Raw genomic sequence first — 10,931 nt, 5'->3', positions numbered from 1 at the left:
TTTAATTTATAGTTAAGATTTGGAGGTTGAAATAAATTATCTTTTGTTTTTATTATAATGTAACAAAAATGGCATGCAAATGTCAACTTGTTTTAATGATTATATTGCTGAGGATAATACACATAACCTAAATCAAATTCTTACAGTTTTATCCGTATACATGTACCATGTGACTCTCTTTACACCAAATGAATAAGTTAGTGCGAGACAGTTTCACCAGCATCAGACGATAATTGCTCAACAAACAAACTACAAACCCCCATACTATTCTAATATGCACACACATTAGTACCCCATGCGCAACATAAATACCCTAAAAGTAGTAACCCAAATGGCAAGCTTATCTTTACTTTTAAATTTTCTCCCACATATCAACTTTTTGACTCCTATAAATAGGCCCAAACTACAGCACAAGTTCTCATTCTTACCTTCTATCATTCCCACACTCCTATTCCACCTTCTTTCACCTTCTTTCATATATATTTCACCTTCTTTCATTCATTGATCTTCAATTGTATACTTTTGAGAAATTTAACAATATATTTGGTTGTAAACTCGATCGATCGATTAGCTATGTCTCATAAAGGAGAGAATGTCATGGTTTCTAATATGAAGCTTGAGAAGATGTTGTGCATGAAAGGTGGCAAGGATCAAACTAGCTATGCCAATAATTCTCAAGCCCAGGTTTATATTATTTCAGTTTTCATATAATTAATTAAATCACACATATTTAAGTAAATAAATAACGTTTGTTATTGATTGCTATATCATTAGTAGATTATGCATGATTATTAGATCATTTAGATATCAATTCATATTTCTAATTATAATGATGCTTATTCTGTTTAATTATCAGTAATTTTTGAGTTATTTGAAAAGATTTAAAAGAAGATGAAAAATTATAACGTTATTTTTACGTTGTATTCTTAGATTTTGTTATACCATAACTGATTCATTCATGTTCTCCTAATATACATCCAATAGTAACGAAATTGATATTCTTTTATATATAGTTAGAGAGATTTAAGGAGCATTCCTTTGTCCCTCTTTACCTTTTCAAGTTTTGAACTTGCCGTATATTTCTCCTAAAATACATCCAATAGTAACGAAATTGATATTCTTTTATATATAGTTAGAGAGATTTAAGGAGCATTCCTTTGTCCCTCTTTACCTTTTCAAGTTTTGAACTTGCCGTATATTCACGTATCAAATCTTTCTTTTATACGTTACATTATATCTGTTGTACTTAAATTTGCGCTTCTTTAAATAATTTGCAATAAAAACATCCGTATTACCTTCATTCCTTATCATTTGCATTAAAAAGATTCAGTATTATTTGTGTAACATAAAAAAATCTATTTGCTGTAAATAATAAAAAACAGCGGAGATAAATTTTAATTTTAGTCATCTTGATTAATTAGTCACAAACATTATGCTAACACATGATTTTATTTTTTTAGGCACAACATGCAAAATCAATGTTACACCTCCTAAGAGAGGCCCTAGACAGGGTGGAACTAGGACCACCAAGCACGCCCTTTGTGGTGGTTGACCTAGGATGTTCATGTGGTTCCAACACCATCTACATCGTCGATGTGATGGTTAACCACATGGCAAAGCGATACGAGGCCTCGGGTTACGAGCCACCCGAGTTCTCGGCCTTCTTTTCTGACCTTCCATCCAATGACTTTAACACCCTCTTTCAACTACTTCCTAACTACTACCCCTATGATGGGGAGGGAGGTGGTAGCATGGAGGAGTGCTTGGCTGCTGATAAGCATCGATCCTACTTCGCTGCCGGTGTTCCCGGTAGCTTCTACCGTCGCCTTTTCCCGGCGAGATCTATTGATGTTTTTCACTCGGCATTTTCCTTGCACTGGCTATCTCAGGTATATATATAACTTAAAGTTTCCTAGAGAAAGTTTCATGTTATTTTTAATTTTATTATGTTCTTATAATGTTTGTGTTATTTTAACGGTGTTTGTCTCACAAAAAAAGTCAAAGTAGAATAACATCCGCAGGTGTGGGGAGTAGGTAATACACAAAGGGTTTAAGTTATAAGTGTGAAATGAATTTGATCATAAAGATTAATTATGTGCTTAGTTTAATCTATAGAAGAGGGGAAAATGAGATAGATGCCACCAGAAATAATTACTTTATGTTAATGTAACTGTAGCTTATACACTAAGCTAAAGTGAGCCATAACTTTGGTATAAGCTAATGACAATCTTACAAATCTAGTTAAGATACTGTAATACAGTAATTAGCATAGTTGAAATCAACAGCAATAAAATAAAAGGGAGACTTTAACCATTTATCGAATATAATTTAGGTTAAAAAAGGTAATAATAACTTTTTTTTTTTTTTTTGCTTTTATCCAATCATCATTAGAAACAAGAGATTAGTCAAAATTACATTTGCTATTGTAAAAGTATATTTATTGTTTCAGTGTGGATTTAAAATTTAACATATATGTTCGGATTTAATTGTCAAGTTATTAGTGTTTTATTGTACCGGAGTTACTAATTAGTTTTTGCATGAAATATTGCAGATTCCAGAGAGTATATTAGACAAGAGGTCAAAGGGATACAACAAAGGAAGAATATTTATTCATGGATCAAATGAGATAATATCAAATGCTTATAAAAAGCAATTCCAAACAGATTTGGCTGGATTCTTAAGGGCAAGAGCAGTTGAAATGAAGAGAGGTGGGTCCATGTTCCTTGTTTGCTTAGGAAGGACCTCAATGGACCCCACTGACCAAGGTGGGGCTGGCCTTCTCTTTGGGACCCACTTTCAAGATGCATGGAATGAACTTGTCCAAGAGGTAAATTACAAAGTTTTAACTAAACTAGTTACTAGATTTTCATAACCATTATTTGCATGCTATACAAAAAATCATGATTATTATATGCATTTATTTTTCCTTATTATTATCAAAGAACCATGCATATTATCTCTTTTTCTTTGGAATCATGCCTACCCTAACATCCCTTAAAAGTACTATTTGATCAAAATGGCAAATTTCTAGCTTTTGTTTGGGAAATTGAAAGGTTCATTGTATGTTGGATAAGAATGATAACTAAGGTTGTTAGAAGCATCAAGCATTTGACAATCATAAATATGTTCTATTTTAACTAGCACTGTCAAAACGGTTTGACAGTTCGGTTTCGGTTCGGTTTGAAATCGGTTCGGTTTGAAATCGGGTCGGTTTGAAATCGGTTCAAATGTCTTACGGGTCGGTTTCGGTTCGGTTTAAATAATTATCGGTTCGGTTCGGTTTCGGTTTATTCTTGAACGGTTTAAATTCGGTTCGGGTTATAAACGGTTCGGTTAGTAAACGATTCGGTGCAAACGGGTTGCGGTTTGTTAACGGTTCGGTGTAAACGGTTTTTAACCCGGTTTAAATTCGGTTCGGGTTGTAAACGGTCCGGGTTGTAAACGGTCCGGGTAGTAAACGGTTCGGTGCAAACGGGTTGCGGTTTGTTAACGGTTCGGTGTAAACGGTTTTTAACCCGGTTTAAATTTGGTTCGGGTTGTAAACGGTTCGGTGCAGACGGGTTGCGGTTTGTTAACGGTTTGGTGTAAATGGTTTTTAACCCGGTTTAAATTCGGTTCGGTTTGTAAACGGTGCGGGTTGTAAAAATTCCAGGTAGTAAACGGTTCGGTGCAGACGGGTTGCGGTTTGTTAACGGTTCGGTGTAAATGGTTATTATCCCGGTTCAAACAGTTTCAGGTTGGAAACGGTTCGGTTGTTTTTTGGTTTAGTTTTATTTTAGTTCGGTTATAACTGGTTCGGTTCGTTCACGGGTTTGGTTCTTCTACGATTTAACATTATTTAGATCGGTTTTATTTCAGATTTACTAAATTACGGTTCGAGTCTGTTTTTGATTTCAAAAAATTTTGTACTACTTTCTAACTTTTTGCTAGTTAACAAGTTTTATATCAAGCCGAGACTTCATCACTTCATATTGAGGCATCATATTATATGCAAATTCTCATTAATTTTATAAATACATATCATGTTATGATTTAAGTTTAGCTATACTGATCTTACTAGTTTATTATGAAGTAGATTATAAAAGTTTAGTGCATTAATGTATTATTGTTTTACTATCAGATTATTATCTGCTTCTGATTTGATCATTTAGTTAATAGTGTCATAATCATGATTTGATGAGTTGTTGTGACATCGAAATTTGCAATTTGGTATTCGATACTTAATTAGTCAACAAGACTGATAATTAAGACTCGTTTATCATTATATATTTGCATAAAGTTATACATGAAGATATTACAGAGTAGTTTGATTTGTATAATGAAAGAAAACATTAATGAAGAAGAAGGTAATGTTGATTCCTTCAATCGATTATACAGATACATAACATATAACCATCTCATATTCTCATAGTTAGATATTATTAGTATAAAGGGATGAGAAACATAAGATTATTATATTTTTGTATATCCTTTACTGGTTTACCCTTAAGGCTTAAGTCACTAATTAGTAATTAGTAATTACTTAATTAGACTAACAAGTTAATCAGAAAGAGTAACTTTTAACTTGAGTCTAGTAGATCAAATACTGAAATGGTATTAGTATATTACCGAGTATGATAGTCTAGTACGCTGCTAATCTGTTATGCAGCTATGCTAAATTGACAATTGCTCATATAGTCATATTAGTCAATCACTCATGTAGACATAACTCATATCTAATTAAGTAATTTGTATTTATGTACTAATCTACTAGTCAACTATATCATTTATAAGTTTACACGATTACAAGTGTATTGCTTATAGGTACAGCTAAACTGATATAAATATAACCATATAACAAATCCGTAGTACTTCTAACTCTCTAAGATATGACATCATTATTTATTGAACAATTTTCGATTTTTTATTAATCGCAACGCCTAGAAATTACACGCTAACCGATTCACATTTTATAATTTAAAGAACTTAATATTTTAATGTGTGTGTTAAAAAAAATTATAAAAGCTGATATTATGAAGGTGAATATCGTTTTATCGGGATCCGAGAAATGTAATTAGTTTTTTTTTAAGTCATGTAATTAATTAATTGTATAAAAGTTTGTTTAATGTTATTAAAATAAAATTAAAAATTTTGATTTTTACAAAGTGGAAAATTAATTTCATTTTTTTGGTTGACAATTTCAACAAAATATGGTGGGAAATTTCCCTCCAAAAACCAAAAGGAAAAACACATTTTAGATTTAGAATTTAGATATTTTGATTCTTTAATGATTAAATAAACATGTGGTTCATATATTATGCAAAAGAGAGAAAAAAAAAAAAAAAAAAAAAAAGTGAAACGTGAAACTGTGAAAGACTGAAAGGCAATTAGGTTCTTCATTCATCCTCTTCATTCATCCTCTTCATTCCACAGCATTCACCGTTCTTCTTCTTCATCCTCAAATCGAAGCGTTGAATCCTCACTCACTCTCAAGTTCTCAACTCTCAAGCTCTGAACTCTTAGCCTTCAATAGCTCAAAGGTAAATTTTAGTTAATTGTTTTTGTTTTCGTTTCGTTTTTTTCGATTTTTTTTTCGATCTCTCCATTCTCGTTTTTTTTTTCATTCTCCAGTTCTCCATCTTCAAATCTTCCTCTCCTTCAAGCCGTCACTGCTCAAAGGTAATTTTATGTTAATTTTTTTGTTTTCATTTCGGTTTTATGTTGCTGATTCGTTGTTTGCAGGATTTGCATGTCTTTATTTTTTGATTTTTACTTCTGATTTGTTCATATAATTTCATATAATTTCTGATTTGTTCATATAATTTCTGATTTTTTGATGTTGTTCATGTAATTTTTAATTTTATTGTTCTTGTTGTTCATTTAATTTCTGATTTTTTAATTTGTCTGTCTGTTGCTGGGCTAGGTTGCTGGTGTGCTTTGCTTGAAGCAAGCAGGTCCGGAGCTGCTGTGTTAATTTGCCTATTTTTTTTATTTGCCCTTAATTTGCCTTTTTTTTCACTTGATTTATACTGTTGTGTTTTTGTTTTTTCAGCAATGGAGCAAGAGTTTATTGGTTTTGATGAGGATTCTACTGTAAAGAATCAAGATTCTACTGTTCAGAATCAAGATTCTACTCAACGTACCACTAGTGGTAGTAAGCGTGGACGAACATCAGATGTTTGGAGGTATTACACCTTTTTTGATAAGATGGTTGGTCTTGCTCCGATAAAATATGCTCGATGCAATGTTTGCGGTAATGAATATAAAACTCCAGGTAATGCTGGTACTTCAACTTGTAAAGCTCATACTAAGACATGCATGAATAAAAATCCACACCATCCTGGAAATCATGAAAGTGGTGTTGAGCTCCTGTTTAATCAAACACGTCATTTACAATTGCTTGCTAGAGCTATAATTTTGCATTCCTATCCTTTAAGTATTGTGGAGCATCATGGCCTTAGGGAAGTTTTTACGAATTTGAACCCCAACGTGAATCATGTGTGTAGAAACACTATTTTGAAACATTGTATTGATGATCATGATAAGTTTAAGTCTTTGTTGTTGCAATCTTTTTCGGGAATTGAAGGTAGAGTTAGCTTCACTTGTGACTTGTGGACAGCATGTACTAATCGAGGTTATCTTACTTTAACGGCACATTATGTTGATAAAAATTGGTGTCTTAGGTCTAAAATTCTGAATTTTAGATATTGTGGTCCTCCTCATACTGGTGTTGAGGTAGAAAAATTTGTGTTAAAACTTATTGGGGAGTGGAACCTTCAGGGTAAAGCTTTTGCAATGACTGTTGATAATGCTCGATCCATGGATGTTATGGTTAACCTTTTGAAGAAAGATTTAATGTTGACTTCTCCTCTTCCTTGTAATGGTAAATTTTTTCATATTCGATGTTCAGCTCATGTCTTGAACATTATTGTTCAAAGAGGTTTAAAAGAAGTTGATAGTAGTGTTCAAAAATTGCGTGAGGTTTGTAAATATATTGATTCTTCAGATTCTAGACTCACTCAATTTGAGCATGCTCTTCATGAGGTTAACTGTGTGTTTAATGGAAAGTTACGTCTTGATGTTGTGACTCGTTGGAATGCCACATATACGATGATTCGAAAAGCTTTGGAAGCAAAGGAAGCCTTGAAATTGGTTATTGATAGGTTTATAGGTTATGAATTCAAACTTTCGAATGATGAATGGGATACCCTTACTAAAATATGTAATTTCCTAAAGCCATTTCATGAAATCACTGTGTTATTTTCTGGTTCAGAATATCCTACTGCAAATTTGTATTTTTCTAGTGTTTTAAAAATTGAGCACACAATAAGTAAAGCCCATATAGATCCTAAACTTGCACCCATGGCAAAAGTTATGCTTGAAAAGTTTGAGGGCTATTGGGATGAATATAGTTTGATCCTATCAATTGCTATTGTTCTTGATCCTCGTTATAAGCTTGTTCGAGTGATGAAGATGTTAAAAGTGCTTTATGTTGATGAGGCATGTGTTGAAAAGGCGAAGGTGATTAAAGATGCTCTTTTGGAGTTGTATAACTTTTATTCTTCTTTGTCTTCCGGTTTTACATCAAGTACAAATGCTCCACCCTCCATCCCAGCTGTTATCGAAAATTCAAATAGTCACTTGGATGATGATATATTCAAGGTAATCAATTTCTGATTATTGTGGTTTACAAAATTAATAATTTTATGTTTTAATTTTATTATTTAATAAAAGCATTTTGTTTGAACTTTTCTAGTATGTTGATAATGATGATGATGAGGAGGATGACACATCAAATCGGCCATCGATGGAGATTGATTCTTATTTGTGTACTCCTCGACAACCAATTTATGAAGGGCAGAAGTACGATGTTCTTAAGTATTGGGAATCTCAAAGTAGTGTGTACCCCATATTAGCTGTTATGGCTAGGGATGTTTTGGCCATTCCTATTACATCGGTAGCCTCAGAGTCTTCTTTTAGCATGGGTGGTCGTATTTTAAACAAGTATAGGAGTGCGCTTTTGCCTAAGAATGTTGAGGCGTTGGTGACCACACAAAATTGGTTACGTGGTTATGATTGTGATATTGAAGAAAACGTCCTTGAAATTGGTAAAGAAGTGATAGATGAAAGTTTTGCATCTAATTAAGAAGACATGGATGTTGTATTGTAGTGAACTAGTGATGCTTAATATATATTGTGTTGCTTCATTGCTAAAATGTTTTAATCTCATAGAACAAGTATTAATAGTTTTAGTCACATTACATATTGATATGTTGTTCCTTTTTTTATCTCGAGTTATTGGTTATTATTTATGTCCCGCTAAATATTCATCTTGACTTGCAACCGACTCACTTCGTAAATGATCTGCATCGACCCACACTGACCCACCCAATAACCACTCCTAGTAGTAAGTAGTTTGTAAACGGTTCGATTTATAAGGATTCGGTTCATAAACAGTTCGGTTTATAAACGGTCCGGTTTATAAACGGTTCGGTTTGTAAACGGTTCGGTTTGTAAACGGTTCGGTTTGTAAACGGTTCGGTTTATAACGGTTCGGTTTATAACGGTTTTTATGCCAGTTTAAACGGTTTCGGGTTAGAAACGGTTCGGTTTATTTTCGGTTCGGTTTCCTTTCCAGTTCGGTTTAGATTTGGTTCGGTTCTAAAACGGTTTAACATTACTCGGATCGGTTCGGTTTCGGGTTTACTAAAATGCGGTTCGGGTCGGTTTTCGGTTTCAAAAAATCGGTTTTTAATCGGTTCGGTTCTCATTCGGATCGGTTTGAATCGGTTCGGTTTCACCGGTTCGGTTCGGTTTTTGACAGTGCTAATTTTAACGCATCAACAGCTGTTAAATGTTCTCAGATAACTTTATTGTACTTTTACCTAATATATGCATTAATTCATCCGTTAGTTTATCTTTTAATCATATTGTCGAATGTTAATTGTTACCCATGATTACATGATGGCATTGTTTTGTACAAACTTTTTGGCAACTCAATCGAAGATTTGTTACTCAATTTATGTGATAACAATTCAACTAAAAATATGTATAGATTAGATATTTTAAACTTCAAACTTACAATCTTTGTATTATTGTCATATATACTACGAGGATGCAACTTTCAAGTGCACTAAAAAATTTGTTTTAAAAATAAGCATAGTGAAATTAGTTAATCTATGTGCAATAGTTCTCAAATATTTTAAGGAAGAGAGAATAATTTAAAATCTTCAGATATATTATTTGTATTTTAATTTCCTAAACACATTTCTTTTAATTTTATAGGGTCTCATAACAAGTGAAAAACGTGACAGCTTCAATATTCCAGTCTATGCACCAAGCTTACAAGACTTCAGGGAAGTAGTAGAAGCCAATGGCTCATTTGCCATAAACAAGCTAGAAGTGTTTAGGGGTGGAAGCCCCTTGGTGGTGAGCCACCCCGATGACCCAACCGAGGTAGGTCAAGCCTTTGCCAACAGCTGCCGGAGTGTTTGTGGGGTCCTTGTCGACGCTCACATAGGCGACAAGCTAGGCGATGAGCTCTTTCTAAGGGTGGAAAACCGAGCTACAAACCATGCAAATGAGCTGCTAGAACAACTTCAGTTTTTCCACATTGTTGCCTCCCTTTCTTTATGCTCAAACCAAACATCAATGACTACTTTGAAGAATATCTAATTAGTTCAAAAAAGGCAGTAGAAAAGTGAGGTTTTAGGTGGGTCTTTGCTGACTGATGATCCAAGTCAAAAACTGTAGGTTTTAGTTGAGTTGATCTAATCTTGTGTATTCTTTGTTTGTTTACTTTTTCATTTCTTTTGCCTTTATTTTTAGCCTTTTCAATCTACGTAGAGTATTTTAAGATTATTAACCAAGTAAGAAAAAAAAATAAATTACATATGTTCATGTAACTTTTTTTTTGGAAACCATGTTCATATTAACTTTATGTGCAAAATCTACTTCGTATTATGCATTTCAGTGCACTTACAAGATTGTTATCCTAGTCATTTGGAGCTAATTTAATCTCATATGAGCAGCAAAACTACCTTAAGTAGAGATAGCTAAGTGCACTTGGATGTATATATGTTTAACGGTCTAAACTTTATGGTATGTTTAGTACGAAAAGGGTTTGGCTAACGTCACGAAAATTATATTGTTTCAAGCAATCAGGTTTAACATAATTGAGTCGACTGAGCTGAATTTGGCAGGCGGGTTTAACTTCAGTTGGGGCAATGCAACCAATCACCACAACAATTGAGCTGAATTTGCAAAACAATTCCAGCCCGGTTGGCAGGTGGGTCTAAGCGCGGTTGGGTCACTCTAACCAATCACCACAACTGTCTGTGTAGTACCTAGTACCTACTCTCCTCTATACTCCTTCAATTGATTAATTTGGCCTTCATCCATAAAAAAAAAATAAAAATAATAAATAAATAAATAAAAATAAAAAAAAAGGAAAAAAAAAGGACCAAGATGTCCATAATTTCTGGTACTTGCTCAAAGTGGGTTTTTCACACAGCAAGAAACAACTAAATTCCAAAGTATCAGGAACAGAATAGGGTTTGGGAAAAAAAAATTTATCATAAGCAATGCATTTTAGCATTAATAATGTTTCTGCATCATAATATAAAATCTCTGAAAATGAGGTTTCCAGCGTCATTCAGTTTAGGTAAAGACGATATTATCCTTCTACACATAGCAATGAATTACTTTATCTGGCGAATGAAACAGAACAAGGTTTCCATTTCTAGGGTGAAATCACTACTATGTATCATGTTTATACAAATTATTCTGAAACACAAAAGGGCGCAGCATAAGTGCTTGTGTTTGTGAATAAAACTAGGGCTAAATAAATGGGTTTCCTGAAGCAAAAAGGTTGTGCAAGTGCTGGAAAGTTGTGTCATGCATGGATAAAACAAAATGGTAAATCATTGAAGGAAAAAAAGTGAATAGTAATA

The 10,931-nt window shown here is 33.3% G+C and overlaps 1 protein-coding gene across 1 annotated transcript; it reads left to right on the top strand.

Annotated features, from left to right (window-relative positions):
• The first annotated feature begins 228 nt into the window (after positions 1–228).
• Positions 229–10,507, top strand: LOC110723927 (indole-3-acetate O-methyltransferase 1-like). The gene is made up of 4 exons (XM_021903340.1): positions 229–684; positions 1,461–1,889; positions 2,552–2,827; positions 9,265–10,507. The coding sequence occupies exons 1-4, from the start codon at positions 574–576 to the stop codon at positions 9,652–9,654; spliced, it is 1,206 nt and encodes a 401-aa protein (XP_021759032.1). The 5' UTR covers positions 229–573; the 3' UTR covers positions 9,655–10,507.
• The last annotated feature ends 424 nt before the right edge of the window (positions 10,508–10,931 follow it).

This window comes from Chenopodium quinoa, unplaced genomic scaffold, assembly GCF_001683475.1.
Source record: "Chenopodium quinoa cultivar QQ74 unplaced genomic scaffold, ASM168347v1, whole genome shotgun sequence".
Taxonomy (NCBI): domain Eukaryota; kingdom Viridiplantae; phylum Streptophyta; class Magnoliopsida; order Caryophyllales; family Amaranthaceae; genus Chenopodium; species Chenopodium quinoa.
This window is presented reverse-complemented; position numbering and strand designations above follow the sequence as displayed.